The sequence below is a fragment of the Pyrus communis genome, chromosome 15 (genome assembly GCF_041283825.1).
Source record: "Pyrus communis isolate YQ-2024b chromosome 15, ASM4128382v1, whole genome shotgun sequence".
NCBI classification, from domain to species: Eukaryota; Viridiplantae; Streptophyta; class Magnoliopsida; order Rosales; family Rosaceae; genus Pyrus; species Pyrus communis.
Window position 1 is genome coordinate 39,263,965 of NC_142579.1, and position 17,837 is coordinate 39,281,801.

At 35.5% G+C, this 17,837-nt stretch overlaps 1 protein-coding gene, 1 non-coding gene and 1 pseudogene across 4 annotated transcripts; 2 read left to right on the plus strand and 1 right to left on the minus strand.

The window, feature by feature from the left end:
* Positions 1–7,141: 7,141 nt before the first annotated feature.
* On the minus strand, positions 7,142–7,213 carry TRNAD-GUC (transfer RNA aspartic acid (anticodon GUC)). The gene has a single exon. It is a non-coding gene; the product is annotated as a tRNA-Asp (tRNA).
* Positions 7,214–7,298: 85 nt separating this feature from the next.
* On the plus strand, positions 7,299–11,657 carry LOC137748393 (uncharacterized). Of its 3 annotated transcripts, none has more exons than XM_088686497.1 (12): positions 7,299–7,496; positions 7,601–7,796; positions 7,890–7,964; positions 8,073–8,179; positions 8,555–8,615; positions 8,775–8,838; positions 8,930–9,000; positions 9,288–9,440; positions 9,573–9,627; positions 10,120–10,236; positions 10,943–11,172; positions 11,305–11,657. In XM_088686497.1, the coding sequence occupies exons 1-12, from the start codon at positions 7,465–7,467 to the stop codon at positions 11,326–11,328; spliced, it is 1,185 nt and encodes a 394-aa protein (XP_088542623.1). In that variant the 5' UTR covers positions 7,299–7,464; the 3' UTR covers positions 11,329–11,657. The 3 variants fall into 3 exon arrangements, with proteins under 3 accessions (XP_088542623.1, XP_068344645.1, XP_088542624.1); XM_068488544.2 differs by having other exon boundaries at positions 8,775–8,834; positions 8,926–9,000; XM_088686498.1 differs by lacking the exons at positions 8,775–8,838; positions 8,930–9,000.
* Positions 11,658–13,953: 2,296 nt separating this feature from the next.
* LOC137729145 (basic leucine zipper 4 pseudogene) lies at positions 13,954–14,736 on the plus strand (annotated as a pseudogene).
* The last annotated feature ends 3,101 nt before the right edge of the window (positions 14,737–17,837 follow it).

A 17,837-nucleotide genomic window follows, 5' to 3' on the forward strand; every position in this document is an offset into this window, starting at 1 on the left:
TGTCCAATTGGACCAATTGGATACTGACTCGTTGACAGGTTTACATGGTTGGATCAGAGCCAATAGTGCCAACTGACAATTGGCTCTACCTAAATTTAAAAATCTATCCAATTCTCTTCCCAATTTCACCTCAAAATTTGTTACCCTAAACTGTTGTAACTGAAAAAGAAAACAATTTATGAAAATTTTGCAGGTGATTTGAATTGTATTTTTTACTTTTAAAGTGATTATTTTTTTTAGTTTTGTTGTGATAAAATCCTTTCTTTTTATCGTGATGTTTGACAAGATTTTGAATTTGGTTTCTTATTCTGGTTATAATTTTATAAAAGTTACAATATATATTAGGATTTTATTTCCTGTTCATTTGTATTAGGTTTATGATTTTTATGATTTTCTGATTATACAAGTTTATGAATATTTTGGAACCAGTATGGTTTCTTTCTATGTTTTATTATTTAAATTCATATTCGAATTTTAGGTAAAATCAACTAGGTGAGTCAACTCTCGGTGTCAATAACTGAATAACCCTTGGATTAAGGTGATAATGCGTTATGCTCACGTTCAAACTACAGTGTCGGTGGATTCTTCCCAAACTTAAGGAGTTAGCTATAGGAACAAAACACAAGGCAGTCCCCTCCACCACTCCAAATTTGGATATGCAGATCGCACAAAATATGTCAAAATTCTGAAATTACAAACAAGAATCTTCCAAAAAGAGGCATTATATGTGTTGAAATTGTCACCAAAGTGTTCGTGACAGATTTGCCGTTCTGATGTCTGATCAATCAAAAGAGTGGGGATATTTCAGCATCACATCTATATTTGGTCACTTCTTCAAACCATAGTGCTTGGGTTGAGACCATATAACCAAGATTTTTATGTACTTTGGGAATGATTGGTTAGGAAAGTATTGGTCACATCGCCTAACGAACAACATTGGCACATTGCGGTGTAAAAAATGGATTTGGATCCTTTCCTAAGTCAATGGAGAGGATCATTCTGATCAAGCATTGTGGACCGTTGGATTTTTATCCAACGGCTACAAACAGATGATCTCTTTAAAGTTATAATAATTATAACTGTTGGATGAAAATCCAACGGTCCACAATGCTTGATCAGAAGGATCATCTCCATTGGCTCATGAAAGGATCCAAATCCGTAAAGAATGGACTTAAATTCTAAAAACTGTATGAAATGAAACTTTCAGGCCAGCTAGCCCAAGAGTATTCAAAATTGAGCCTTCATGGAGGAAGAGAAGTGAATTGTCATGATGAGAACAAATGTATTTAATTACTTGTTTAAATGTACAATTACACATGTTTCTCTTGTTTATTAAAGTGATCAAGTATTGAGAGAGATCGGCACATAATTGTAAACAATCAGTGATATTCAAAAATATTTCATTGGAGTCGACTAAACTATTTAATAATAACGTGATGAAAGAAACATGTACATAATTGTATTAAGAAATATAAACGTGATTGTGTATAACCGATGACATAAAAAATCTCTCTTTAGACTATGCAAGACTGTCTAGTGACACCTATTATTCACGCACACATACATCAATTTCTAGCCTAGAAAGTGAAAATTGATTTTGGAGTACTGCTGCACCGGGGCTTGTTTTCCTGGTAATATTGAAGTACCTCCAAGACACTTCAGTAACCTAGCTAACCTAATTATTATTTGTTCCAGTCAGCAAGTAAGAAATCTTCTAATTGCTGCAGCAACTGTATCGCAAAGCAATTCTGCCATGCATTTGTTTGGATATCAAGGAAAGATTCTCTGTCTAGCATGTGCGCGCATGCACATACGTACCCAACACACACTACGAAAGTTAACTTTTTTAGGGTTTTTTTTTTTTTTTGGAAAACTTTTTTAGGGTTTGGTTTATAACAAAACATATCTTCCCATGATAAAGAAATCAAAATTTTAACTCAAATTTGTAAATCAAATGATGTGTCAACAATAAAAAATTAAACACGTTAATCAATATTTAAATAATAATACAATTATCAATAAACACATCATTTAGTTTACAAATTTAATTTAAAAAATTTAATCTCACTAATATTTTCTTTAAAAAAATGTCTTTGAGACTTTGATCGATCTCTTTCTATCAAATAATTAGCTTTAGGTAAGCTAGCTAGCTAGCAAGGAAAATGATGAAACGCACTCGACGCTCATCATTATCTTCCTCCATTCTTTAACATATTCGCAGCCTCCTCCTTATATTCCTATCTATTATATATATCGAGATTTTCATTACTAATTTACACTAAAATATGCTTAATTTGTTTTTTTAACATTTTCAAGCATAGTGGAGAATGGGAATGCCCCTAGTTGTAAATTATTTTGTCAATCAAATATCATGCTGCAAGCACCTATCAACCATGTAACAAATTTTCGTTGAACGAATAAAGTCTCTAAAAACATTTTTTGGTTACAATTGCAATTTACAAAACTACCCTTCACACATACTGAATAAGTTTTGCACACATAGGAACCAACATCTCATCCCAATCGCTACACATCAAATTATTCAATGCGTCTTTGATATTCTCTTCGAGCATAGCTACTATGCCTAAAAGAGAATTGGGTTTTAGGCATTGGGCATGGTAGGTTGCGAGGAAATCTTCTTCGGCTTTGTCTTCTTGGATCTTTCACTGGGATGAAGTCTCTTTTTATGAAAAAAATTATTATTGACATTCCAAAAATTTTATTTTGCACTCTAAACTTTTTATAATTAAAAAGAAAAATACACTCGTGAAAAGTGTAAAATGAGAAGTACTAATAATAATTCCCTTTATGAACTCAAGTACTAATTAACGTTCTATATGTCAACTAGTTTTTGCCTTCTTGGTCTACAATACTCGAATTTCAATTCTTTAAAATGTCATAAATTCAAATTCACCGTCCCCTCTATTGATGATCCAAGAAAAAGGTATTAGACAATATACTCACCTTATTTTTTTTTCCTTAATTAGTACTAGTAGCCATTTAACTTGTAACTAACTAATACTTTTGGTGTTTAACTTATTAATGAAGGAAGATCACATCATATATACGCTTGGTATGATGCATTCATAGATTAATCATAAATCATAATTGATGTTTAAGTCTTATTAATTTTTGTACTTTTGCACTAGTTGTAGACGGCCCAACAGGGCAGAAGGGACAATAATGCGAACCAAATTGCGATATCACATTCGTAATTCTGTAATTCTTGGAGGGCATATATTGGAATTTCAACTTGTAATCATTCACAAGCCTAATGAAGGTCCCTCGAGAAAATGCTTAAAGCCTATAGCCTTCTCAACATCCCTCACATTGTGGCTGGCTACCAAAACTTAATTCCATTTCCAACTCCATGGCCACCACATACTCGAGCTTCTTCAGTTTCCGGTCAAGTAGTTCATCCGTCGAGCCCAAACTCCGGTCCTCGTCGAGCGGCTCATCACACGGCTGTAGCAAGGTTGATGGGGTGGCTATGTGGCTAATGCACAGTGTCAGTTATGCTTTCTTTGCATCTTTAGAAAGGTGCTCTTGCATCCGTATCACCACTCAAGAAGACGGCGATGATTGTAACGACCTGCCGTTGATTTTGAACGATGGGAATTTCCGGCATGAGGTTGTTGATCACTCCACCACCAGCCGGAGAAGAACAGGCAAAGGAAAGAAGGGTACGTACTAGTAGTACTGGACTAGCACCACGTCGACCGATTGAGAACTAAGTTGTATGTTAATTTATATATGTAACAAGCAAATGAAATGCTCTCTATCTCTTCCCTTTTGATAAGTGAAATCAGTTTTTGTGGTTTCTTTAATTTGCAGTTGGGAAAGTTTGCTGGTTATGGTTTTGGATTAAGGACTGGAAATTAATGATGATAATCATATGTTAATTAATTACTGGTATTGAATAAATATCTGCATATATGTGATCAAATTTTGGATTGTTATCTTTTACTTAGTCGTGGAATATGCTGATTTTTGTTCACATAGCCTGCAGCTGCCAAGATTCAAGCCTGCAGGAACCTTGAAATTATCGTTTTAATTTATTTTAAATGATTTTAAGGATTTCCTAATTATGATTTAAAATTCATGCCAGAATGAAATGTAGAAGAAAAGCAAAGCAGCAAAAGCCACTTTAACCATATATTCAAAGATTTAGCTCTTTTTCTCCATGATTTTGCAATATGCTGTCATTTCATATAATCATCATCACGTTTCATCGCCCAAAGTTTAGTTTACCTTTTTGGCTCTCTTTTCCCCTCAACAATGTACAATCAAGACCAGGGAATCCAAAGCATGGAAGATTTATAACCATCTTTGAAATTTGTTACTCTACTTCGGAATATCTTACACATCAAAATTTTAATCGTTAAAATTTTAGTCAAAGATTTAATAAACTAAGATCTAATCTAATGTCAGGTATACCATACCATTTCCTTAAAAGACCTATTTCTCTCTAGCTATCTTACGCTTGCTCTCTTAAGCCACATTTTTTTATCTTCCCAAATGAATCTCAAATCCATAGCCTTTGCTTCAGTTTCTTTCCCCCTCTTCTAGTAACCGACATGTTATCCTTCCTCTCCTACCTTCCCTTCTCTGTCAAAACACCAGGCTGCCACCTATGCTTCTGCTTTCGATTGACAAGTATAATCTGAAACTTATATTAACCACCTATTGTGAGAGCGATTTATCGCTTATTAAGTGGAAAGTCGTTTTCCTTGATTTCGGTTTGGGTCTTCGTACCGCCTCCTTCTGTTGTACTGTTTACTTGGTTGTTGGTTTCAGTTTGGCCACAGCGGTGTTGCTATGTAATGTTGGTTGTCGTTGTCTGCTCTGGCCTCTTTTAATTGGAAACTTACATATCAAATTATTACCAATCCAAATAATTTTTGAGCTCTTAGGTTTCTCTCTACGTAACATTTTCTTGACGTTTATGTCGAAAAAAAACAAAGACAATGACCCAATTTCTTTCTTATGGTGAAGGGTCACGTCTAACAACATCATTAGTGTCGCTAATTGGTTTTTTAAGTGCCAAGTTGATAATCTCCAATCCGTTTTACTTTTCTTTTTTGGTGGCACCATCGAAAGCACTATAGCTAAAAAGAGATTTTTTATGTTTAGGTTGCTTTAACTGGATAGATTCTCAGATATTACGGCTTGTAAATTTTTTGTATAACTATCAAATCTATTCGCTTACATATAGATTTTCGAGTGCCACGAATTTTAATTTTTTTGTATTACTATCAAATCTTTTTACTTAAACCAGATTTATTCATACCCCAAACAAAGATCAGGCCACTAAATTACATAAAATACACTCAAACAAAATCTTTTCTATTCAAACACTGTATATTTCCGCCCTAATTTGCAACTAGACAATACAACCAAAATGGTTTCGGCTGCACATGAGTTGTTTGCTTTCGACCTTTTCCCATGGAAAGTCTGTCAAACAGCGGCTCCCTCCGGTCAAAAAACATAAGCATTTAATTCTAAGGTTTGATTGATGAGCTGAATAGGTGGTTGTGCGGCAACACAAAAGCTGAGCCCATGTAACGGAATTAGTAACGGATCTTATAAGAGATTTTAAGTGTCTGAGAGAAGGTCGTATGTAACTGACCTAAGAACTTGCCTGTAAATTGAGAGGACACGTAAAAGGTTTAAGCGATAGAATTATGATATTTTTATCTTTTCAGGGATAAAATTATGAATTTAAGTATGAGGAATACAATATGGTTATAATAACAAGAAAACTCTCACTTTAATAGGTAAGAACAATGAACAATTTACCCAAACAAAATATGGACAAAATGACATTTTACATGTTTTAAATGAATTCAAACCCACGTTGTGGGTGGTTTATTATTCTTTCTTTGTTTTTTATTTTATTTTTAATAAAAAACATGTAAATAGAACTAAACATAAATATTTTTTTTTTTTTTAAACGCTAATTGTTAGATGCGTGACAGAAAGCTAGTAACAAGAAAACCATGGCAAGTAGGGGTAGGTTCAAAAAACCAAAAACTGAAAAAATCCAAGCCGAAATCGAAAAAAAACCGAACCAAACTAATTAAACCAAATCAAATTGAACCGAAATTGGTTGTTTGGTTTTGATTTTGGTGGTCTGGAAACCGAACCGAACAAAACCGAATATATATATATATTACTATTTCTTTAATATATATTAATTATAAAAGAAATTGTTATTAGCACTAAAAAAATTTCATTTTACACTCCAAACTTTCTATATTAGGAAAAAAAATATACTTGTGAGGAGTGTAAAATGAGATTTTTGAAGTGCCAATAATATTTTCTATTATAAAAAGTGAAGTGTTATTGGCACTTCAAAATTTTCATTCTACACTTCTCATAAGTGTATTTTTGTTTCCAAATATAGAAAATTTAGAGTGTAAAATAAGATTTTTGAAGTACTAATAACAAGTCAGTATAAAAATCATATACAAATAGTCAAGGTCCACAATAATCATCATGTCAGTGGTCCACAATAATCATCATGTCAGTGGTCACTGACTAATGCATGGAGCCTTTTTACAAGTCTCTCATGAAAAGGTCTGTATAGAAACTTATCAGGTAAGCAACAAGACAGTTTATTTTATGTCATAAATATTGAAAGAATTCCCCTGGAACCGAGTGACGTAAATCGTCCATGAACAGAGAGATTTGTTGTAATCAGAGTATTCTATTTCTATCAACTATTGCAGTCTTGCAGGTGTTAGGTAGCAGTGCTTAATTGTGGTTTTCTATATGAAACTTGCATGTTTTCTAAATGAATCTATGGACATAAGATTTAAAGGATCGGTGTGTCCGGTGATTTGTATTGTTAAAAAAAAAAAAAAAATTGAAACTGAATTGAAACCGAACTGGAAAAAATCAAACCAAACAAAAAAAAAAAAATTTGAACTGAACCCAACCGAACATAATGGTCGATTTGATTTCGGTTTTGGTAAAAAACCGAATCGATTGAAACCGAACCCACCCCTAATGGCAAGAATATTATCGGTGTTGGGTCACTAAACCCTTAAAAAAAAAGTCTACTGGATTGGAACTTTCTGGCCCAAAGTTAATCAGGCCCAAAATAAATGTGGGGAAAAATTGTAAAATGAAAACTAAACGCCGTTGCCGGGGATCGAACCCGGGTCACCCGCGTGACAGGCGGGAATACTTACCACTATACTACAACGACTTGTTGCTAGTAGACCACGTCAAATTATATAAAACAAGTTTAAACTACGGGAAACTTGAAATTACTCCAAAATCCAAAGTGACGCGAGTCGTCCCTGTCAGACTGTCTGGTGGAAAAATTACAGAGAGCGGCAGCAGGTCACCGAGTGAACTTACCATAACTCGTGACCTTCATAACCACTACCTCTTACCTTCCTTCTACCAATTTCTTCAATTATCCCTCAGAAAACCAAAACAATACTACCAATCGAAATGCTCGGTCATGGAGAAGAAACCCCCTCCAGGTAAACCCACGTCTTCAATTTTGCTATTTTCTGTTTGTTTCTCGGGAAAATTGGTTGCGTAAAATTTCCCCGAGCTAAATTTTTGTTCTTTTTCTTCTGGGTAGATTTGAATTGCTGAGTATGGTGAAGAAGCACTCGAGCTTGTTGGGGAAAACAGTGATAGTCGCGGACGAGGACGACACTTCCGATGTCGAATTGGACCACAGATTCTGGCACGATATGTTGGATTTGTACTTCGTACGCGGTAAAGATTCCAGAGGACGTCAGGACGATGATCTCGTCTTCTTCGTCAGAAAATTGGTACCTTTTTATTTATACGTTTCTATTTTTGCTTAAATTTTAAAAACAGTTTATAGCTTCATTTGTTGAATTAATGCATTTTTTTGGGGGCAGAGCTCTTATGGGTATGGATTTAATGACGGCAAGGAAGGTGTTTCTCCGTACTTTGTACGCAGGTGGGCACATAAGGTATAAAAATGGGTTTCGAAATCGCCTTTTCGGGTTTTTGTTTTGTCGAAGTTTTAAGAGATTCTTGATGTAATGTAGCTCATAAATGTATTTACTTTTGTCAAACAGTTGGATGACTTGATTGGGGAAAGTAATGTGGATGTGGATTGGAGGCGTTCGTTTTACTTGAACTTGATTGCTCACACTTCATTTACTGTAACAGTGGCTATTTGCAGGTAACTTGCGCTCGTCTTCCGTGTGCATAATGTTTCGGTTCTTTAAGCTTCACACATCGGTTTTTCTTTTTATCAAGCGTGTTTCCGTGTTGTTAGTTAAGTATTAGAGATAGAGTTGATACAGTTCAGATGTGTTTGAATCTAGTGATCAGGATTGTTCATTTGTCGCAGCACTGTCTTGTTATGTTTTATGTGATTGGAGTTTCTCTGGGTCAACTTTTCATTACCCTGGTTCAGTTATCCCAAGGTCTTAGAAAAAATGGACCAATGATTTTACTTATGTTCTGTAGATTTCTAGTTGAATATTCTTACATGCTTTTAATTTTTTACCGGAGCTCTGCAATGATAGAAGTTAAATTACGTGTTGGTTTTCAGTCATCAGGACCTTCGGAATCATCAAGCTGACCAAGGTATACCATTGTCTCCAATATATAAGGTACACACAACCTAAAATTTTTGTGTTGACGCATGTCTTACAATCTTTTCTTTTTTTTTCTTGCTGTATTTTATTACTGGAAAAATTGCAATACACGCCTACTGTGCATATCTCTGGTTGAAGTCTATGTTTTCCATACGACTTGTGGCACCTCTGCAGGTTGTAAAAACTGTGTATGCATCTCCGAGCCGTGTCAATTTTCAGTTGGACTCGGAAAAGGCAAGTTTGGGTACTTTCTGATAAACGTGATATCACTGGACCATGTCGTTGCTTTCACTGAATTCTAACACTATCAATGACATTTATCTAGGAAGTGGAGACAACACCTGCTTATCCAGATATTTGTTTTGCAATCGATGACTTTGACTCCACTTTTGATGCCGTGGTAAAAGACCTATTGTGTGATGAGATCATTTACAAACGACCTTCCATTGTTATTTTCATAATGTTCTTGCCACAACAGTTAAATGTGTAATCATGCTTTTTATCGTCACTTTTCTGTTATTAGTCAGTTTGAAGAACCTGCTTGCTTTGTGAGACATGATTTTCGCTCTTTTTTTTTTCAATTCACATCTTTTGGACTTAACCAACTTTTTGGGCTAGTCGTTCAGTTTGCTTCCTGGCATATCTACAATTTACAATGCTGTAAGAAATGATTTTATGTTGTTCCAGGTCTTGACTGAAACAGACAATTGCTACTGCGTAATTCTCAATGCACACGATGGGGCAGCATTTCCTAGGGTAAAGGAGTCTGATGAATGCAGTTCTGGTGATAGTTCCTCTTTGAGGATTGAGACAAATTCTGCAAAGATGAAAAATACTAAGGTTTCTTTCTAAATCTCTGTTTCACATGCCAGAACTACTATTAGAGATGAGGTATAAGTGAATGTCTCACGCATGTTGTTACTTCAAGGAATACTCTGTAAACACTCTGATTTTCTGGTGTTGTGATTGCAGCTGACTCTTTTTTCAGGATTCGTCAGCTATCAAATGGTCCGAGATGCATATGATGGTAAGATTTCCTAAAGATAAAAACTTTATGTTGCTGTTTGCTTTTGGTTTTCAGTGAAAATCCCTTGAAATTTATATTTGTTCATTGTACCATTAGATACAGTTTCCATTTTCCCTTCAACGGATGGATGGCTTTGTATGTTTTCTGGTTTAAGTTGGATGGAGTATAAAGTGTCTTTGACCGGTTATACACTCAGAGTTTTTGAAATGTGTTGACTTTAGATGTGATGTGCAAAAGTATTGCTCATTTGGATAAACTTGCTAAATTCACGCTCTTTCATTTAGACCTAATTTTTTATCGACTTTCATTTGTAAATCCGTTTGATTCAAAATTAGTCCATTCGGACCGTGTTCTACCCAAACAACCACTATATAGTTTGAAAAATGCATTTAATATTTCTGGCAACACCATTTATTTATCTCTCAGCAGCCTACAAGGGGATTTGATTGCATCATATCGGGTTAGTCACTCATCTCTGTCTCTCTCTCACAGCCGGCAAGTCACGATTTGGGAATCTGCTTGGTCATTCCCCTGGCAAAACAGACAAACTATACATGAAAGGTCCCGGAGGACGTGGGGAAGTTGAAGTAGCTGTTTCCGGTGTTGCAGGTAAGGAGTTTTTACTCTATAATTTAGTGACGGTATAAAGTTTTCCACTTAATTTCTTGTTTGATGTTCTAGAGGAAATGTTGCTCTGAAGCGTAAAACTATTATGACCTTTATGGGATAAAAGAAATTAAACTTAATTGGCACGATTGGGTGGATGTGTACTTTTTCTCTAAATTTTGTCCATTCACAATAGTTTAGATGGAGATTGATTATCATGTGGCCCGCACTTAATTACAAATTTGAAGGGTCTAAAGAAAATTATTGGGATAGAGGTTAGAAGATGCGATTACGGGACAGAGGTCCAGGGCCGAAGGGGTAGAGGAAGACCTAGGAAAACTTTGGAAGAGACTCTAAGAAAAGACTTAGAGTACTTGGATCTAACGGAGGACATGACACATATCCGGGCACAATGGCGTTCTAGTATTCATATAGCCGACCCCACTTAGTGGGAAAAGGCTTTGTTGTTGTTGTAAAGAAAATTATTCCTTACAAAATAGGATGAGTTGCTGAGCTAATTTTCTTCTCTATGCTAGTAGGAAATTCATATGAATATGATTTACCATTATCTTTCTTTCAAAGATCATCTAGGCTTCATGTGAGGTTGTTGCTCCTGCGTGCTTTTGTGATGAAGGTGCTATTATCAAATAATTGATCCTATGATGTAAAGGTTTGTGTCAAATACTGAAAGTAGATGTTATGTTATCAGATCAAAGCCAACAAGATCTGGGTCCTTTTTCACCTGTTATATCCAAGACAGGATTTGGGATTGGCTCCATTGTTCGCAAAGCAGCTTCTGTTGCATCTGTGGCTGCGAAGAATGCCTATGCAGCTGCTTCTTCTACCCATAGTTTTGATGATGAGATGGTACCTCTCAAATGTTGCTTGATGTCCATTTCATTACCCTGGGAACAGATTGCATATGATCTTCTCTTTAAGGTGAGTTGGTTAATTGTTACTTGTGGAAATAAGTTTTAAAGCAAAACTAAAAAAAAAAAAACCCTGCAGTCGATCACTCCTTCCACACTTTGAAGAGTACTAAAATTTAGTTCTTTCGTTTGTGAAACACAGGGTACTCCTCCAGTGACATTGTAAGCATCATTTATACTTCACTGGCAACGAATATCATAGACGAGTCTATACACTGGCAACAGGAAAACATGAGACAAGCAGAGATGTTCCATCGACTGCTATAAACGTAAAAATTGTAAATCAATGTACATGGAGTCTCATCTTGCTGTTCGTGTACACATCTGGTGGTGCCGGAGAAGGGCCGTTTGTAAATTGTATTGTAAAACATTTCTTTTCTTCTTTACAAAACAAAAGCAGCATCTTCGCTATCAATGTACTTTTCCAGGTTCAGTGAACAATAAGCTCTAGCTATATAATATTTATTGGAGAGTGGAAGCACTTTTTATACACAATTTCGTTAATGGCTAGAGTTTGATTTGTGATCATGAGCTAGTATGGTCCTAGCACCATAGGGGATTTCGACTTTGTAGCTTTTAAGGTTCTATTCTTTTAGGCCGGTTTAGATGGGGGATTTTAATGTAGCCGCCTGCCGGTTCTAAATACTGCAACATTCTTCGGCAATAACATACGCGTTTTGAACAATGGCGGATCCATAAATCTATCTTCCTGGTGAGATCAAACTCATGCGCCACTTTGTCCAGTTGCCCTTAGCTCCTGACACTTTTCGACAATGGCGGATACATACATTTATCTTCCAAGGCAAAATGGAGCTCACATGCCACTTTGTCTAATCAAGGCACTTCCGCATCCTCTTGAGACATTTTGTTAAACATTTTACTCTCATGACAATATACTCGCAACGAGCGTCAAAAGAACATTCAACAGTTTATGCACTGGGCCTATTGTCGATCCGTTAGTGTTCTTGCGTATCATATCAAAATGGGGATTTATAATGTATTGTTTTCATCGGGCAATATATACACTGGTCCTATAAAAATGTTATCCAAAGAGACTTGTAAGATAAGCCTTTGAAGCTAGCCAAAATGGTGAGTGGATAGAGAAATGAAATTAGCTAGCCTAACTAGGTCAGGTTCGATTCCTTCCAATGTAACCGAAAAAGGGATATATTAAATAGAGCGGTTTCATCTCTTTAGCTTTCTCATCAATCTGGTTAACTTTAGACCATATTATGTACGAAATATATAACAATCAAAAGAAAGACAAACCAGACCAGAATTTTATATTAAACACTGTTAAAAAAAAAAAAAAGAGGGAATCGATTAGGTTTCAAAACTGTGCAGCAGCACAGCACATGAACCCTACTTTGGATTTACCAAATTTGATGCGGCACACTAAAAGGGAGACAAAAACCTGATCAGTAATTAAGCTTTAATAATTAATATTTCATTAGATTGTATTTTTACAGGTTAATTAAAGCTTCAAACGCAGAAGAGAACGTGTGCATGTTAGCATCCACTTATATTTTGGTCTGGATTTACTAATGAGAGCCAAACCCTTTTACAAAACGTCCAACTGAGAAAACGTCCAGGAATGCGAACTAAGAAAACTGCCTTGATTCCTTTGCACGAAATCTTAATTTGTATGCGAGTATTTTATTCGAAACGCCATGTTCTAGGAACAAAAGAATAATATGACAAACGAGGTATGCTTTTTCTGGTACAGGGGGTAATATTAATGGAAAATGAGGAATTTGGACACAGAACTTGCTATTAACTTGCTATTAACTACTGGAGCTCAACTCTTTTCAAACGAAATATTCTCAAAAGGCTTACTAATGCATCTCACATGGGCATTATATATGGTGAGCTGAGGATTATATATATATGCACTGGTTATTATTTGGATATGACGTTAAAGAACGATCATGTTGAGAAAACCTATCTCTATACTCAATTTAGTTTTCTTTATTTGATCACTTTTATTGACACAATTGATTGATTTTAGGTGAGAATTGTCATTTGAAGAATAAACATTAGGATTCTAGTCTTAGGTTGATTAATCACTTCAGTAGCAAAATCTGACACTTACAATAAATTAAAATAGTCGATTTTGTGACTTTCTAAAAATGAGATCAAATTAAATTAATATATATATATATATATATATATATATATATATACCATAAGTATGAATGTTCATCCTTTTAAACACATAAGACCTTGTTTAAATATACATTTATTATGAGTTCGACCGAAGATCTTGATTTTTACAATATAATATTAATTTGGATAATTCGATCGTATATTTTTCAAAAATTTTACAAACACAGGTATGTATATTGATTATTGAGAGAATCAGATCATCACCTTCTCAACTGCGTATTCCATACGTCTTGTGCGTAATTTGTCGGCTAAACTTTCAGATAATCTGTTGTTTGTTTATACATTTTTGTTTGATTCTTCGTGATTAAGCTAAAGCTAATCTTCTGTTGGAGCCCACCATCTCTCTCTCCTTAACAAAGCAGAAACCCTACTACCACACATCCCCATTTCCATTCCCCCTTTACACAAAAGTTGTGCACGTAATGGCACTACACCAACCCAAAAATACATTTAAAATATTTTATAAACCAAAAATAAAAAGAAACCCTAGTTCTTTGTTCAACACATACTTTTCTTGGACAAATTACCCTCACTCCTCCAAAACTTTTGCATAGGGTGGACCCCATGTGTCACTTTTCCTTCGACCATAAAAACTCAGCCCCTCCTCTTCGTTCCTTCCCTTTTCACTCAAATGATGATGAGTTCTTCAGCCATGTTCTTCAACCATGAACCGGCCCACATGGGCCACTTTGAGTGCCCGGTTCAAGAAACCGAGCTCACAACAGCCGAGATTCAAGAGCTACTGTCTTTGCTTCAAGCAGGGAACTCGGCCTCCCCAAGCTCAGAGGGGTCGAACCGGGAGGTCTATACAGTTGACGAGAGAAAGCGTAGGCGGACCATGTCAAATCGCGAGTCAGCCCGGCGGTCCAGGTGGAGAAAGAAGAAGCATTTAGAGGACATGACGAACGAGGTGGAACGGTTGAAAATAGAGAACCTGGAGATGAAGAACCGGTTGGGGGTGGTTGCTCAAAAGTGTCACGTAACATGGAGAGAAAATGACCGCTTGACATCCGAGTCCTTAGCTCTATGTGCGAGACTTTCGGATTTATACCGGATTTTGATTGCCATGGAGATGCAGTACTCACAATAATTATTAAAGTAACAAAATGATGATCAATAAGCTCTAATGAAGATTAATTAGAGCAAGGTTAAAGAGTGGTATGGTTTTGTGGGGTACATTAGGCTGCATGCATGCTCAGCGTGTCACTGAAAATGATAGTTAAATAATCTTTTTGGTTTTGCTTTTACTTTTGGGTTCCCGTTGTCGATCGGGGAAAACTTTCCCTTCAGTAGCTTTGTACGTATTGAGGACTAGCACGTAACCATGCATGTCTACATGTGAAAGAGATGCATGAAATGAGTGCATGTAAGTTTTTTTCTGTCAATATTTATAGCCATTTTAGCTTCATCACCATGCATGCTCGATCACGCTTGTCGCTTCGTGAACTTGAGGCTCTTGTTTTCGCCTTTTTTTTTTCTTTATTTTTTTTTATTTTTTATGGATTGGTAGGAGGTAGCTCTGCATGTTTGTTTGAAGTTGTTGGTCTAAGTAAAGATTCGCTTTTTGGACTTGCATGTTGAAGACCTCTTTTTTTCTTTCTTTATTTTCGTAATTTAATTCATCTAATGTTCTCTGTTACTTTAAATTTGATGCTAGCAAGCTAGCTAAGATATAGTTTGGTTATTCATCTCCATGTCATACGAGAGGGCATGCTGAGAGTATAAATTTCATATCAAAGAAATAAGGAACTTCAATTTTTGAGTAAATTTTAGCAATGGTCCCTTAACTTTAACTCAATTGGAGAAATGATCTCTCAACTAAAAATTCATTACCATTGGTCCATCAATTCATCAAAATGTGCAGCTATGTTCCCTCAACTAAAAATCCATTACCATTGGTCCCTTAACTTTAATCCAACTGGAGAAATAATCTCTCAACTTTAACCCAAATGAATCAATGGCCCCTCAACTTTAACCCACTTGTAGCAATGGTCCTTCCAACATAACTCATTTTGACAAAATTCTGACGAAGTTAACGAAAAAGACCATAGCTACACGTTTTGATGAGTTGAGGGACCCAATTGTAGCAATGGTTCTTCCAACATAACTTATTTTGACAAAATTCTAGCGAAGTTGACGAAAAGGAGTATAACTACACATTTTGATGAGTTGAGGGACCAATGGTAATGGATTTTTAGTTGAGGGATCATTGCTCCAATTTAATTAAAGTTGAGAGACCATTACTACAATGTACTCTCAACTTTTTATTATGTATCATAACATATTGGTTCACGCATGAAGCCCAATGATCATACGTGCTTCATGTTACCAAATTCTTGTTGTCCACCTGTTTGAAACGCCAACTTTTTTTCACAAATCTGCTGGAAATGCGATTAACAATTATTCTTGGTACATCTTGTCGTGATTCGTGAACAACCCTAAAAAAACCAGCACCTAAAGAGAATTGGACCCATAACAATGATGATTAACTACGTACTGTAGCTGTCTTCCAATCTAATGAGCAATTTGTCTATGGATTAAATTGTTACTGCTTCAAGTGGTGTTATTAATATACGAACCCATCTACGTCTTTTAACTAAAAACTGTACGAGAAAAACTAAAGAAAAAATTGGTATCTAGATTATGCAACATAGGACACATGGACTTACCAAATGGAATGCCACAAATAAAGAGGAAAAAAGAAGAAGCGAAGCACTAACTCATGAATAACATTTGTATGTTCATTATCAAGCTACGTTCAACAATATATGGGTCTATTCTGCCATTAGATTAGGGAAGAATATTATAGTTCAAATCCATCAATCTCACAGGTACGTATACCGCAAAATAACCCTAACATATGAGGGATACACTTGTAATTAAGAGACTATTTGGTTCCTTATCAACTGTTATACTTAGGAGTGCAAGTTAGATAGAAAATACCGATTTCGAGCCAAATATTTGTAACTTTGATGCATCAAAATCAAATTTTAAAAGTTTGGAAAAAAGAACTTGGATTCGATGTGGTATGTATCTTGAATTCCGTAATATATATAATTATACATTGTATTATACTAGAATATACTTTATAATTCCGACCCATCATAACCAACTATCATGCACACATATGTAAGGTCCAAACCCTAATACATTAAATTATGTTATTAGTACTATGTTTGGGTTCAATATTTTTCTTTTAGGGTGATTAAGAATGAATAATTAAACTCTGATCTTATTCTTTACAGCTAAGCTAGGTCGAGCATTTTGGATGTAATCGTAGGTTTGGACTAGAACCAACCACCACATCTAATCTAATTAGGATCCAGTCTTCTCCAAATAATTATAAGAGAGCTACTAGACCCATTCCATAACCCTATTTCCCCACCCCACCTTATATTACCACCCCTCGAAAAAGTTAAAAAAAATTAAAACACTCTTTCTCCACCCACCTATATTCCTAAAATGTCCTTTACATATTCTACTATTTTGCAAAAATTGAAAGAAATAAACTAAAAAAAGCACTCAACCCAACTACCAACCAACCACTTACAACACAACGCAACTCGATGGCAATCTCTCGATCTTCATTTTTTTCAAACAAGTCCAAAGCCTCATTCTCAAAGAAAGTGTGGAAATCATTGCATTCCAAGTACACATTTTTTTAACTACCATTTGCTGGAACACATATCCAGCGCTATCCAAACAACCAGTCTTCCTGTAAAGATCCACCAGCGCAGTCCCAAAAAACGCATTCAATTCAATCTCATTCCAAATAACATGCCTATGGTTTTGCTTTCTCCAATAAATAGATCTCAACCCATCCAAATTAGCACAAGAAGAAAGCACACTAACATAAGTGGCTTCATTGGGCTTTCACAAAACAACCCAGATGGGGAAAACATTTAGAAAGAAAAAAAAAAAAAACAGATGGGGAAAAATGAAAAAAAGAGGATAATATTGTGAGGGAAAGAGGATGAAAAGGAGCTAAGAGAGCGAAGTAAGAACAGTAAAAATCAAGGATTGCACTTTGAACAACTTCTTGTCCTTATTCATCATTTTGTTAAGAGGTAAACTTGTAAATAAATTTTTTATTCAGATATGGGTGAAAAAATAAGACACATGGATAAAAATATCAGCACTCTAATTATAATTATGATATTCTCTTGGTACATATATATTGTGTATGGTATATATCATGTATATATGTGCGCTACATATTTTAGGCTCGCCAACTTTAGAGAGATGTCCATTCGAAGGAAAAGCAGTGCAACGCTGTACGTTATTTGGAAAAATCGGAGGAGGAATAGTATGGAAGATTCTCAAATCTCACATTTTGCTTTGCTTTAGTTAGCGCATGATGACTTACTACTTTAACTTTTTCCCATTACTTGTTGGCAAAGCGGCAACTACGTACCTCAGCTGCCTAATTGATGCGATCGACATGCTGATTTTTCTGTGGTTACTTTTGTTTTGCAAACAAGAGGCTCTGACTTTTCTAGGCCGCCAGTG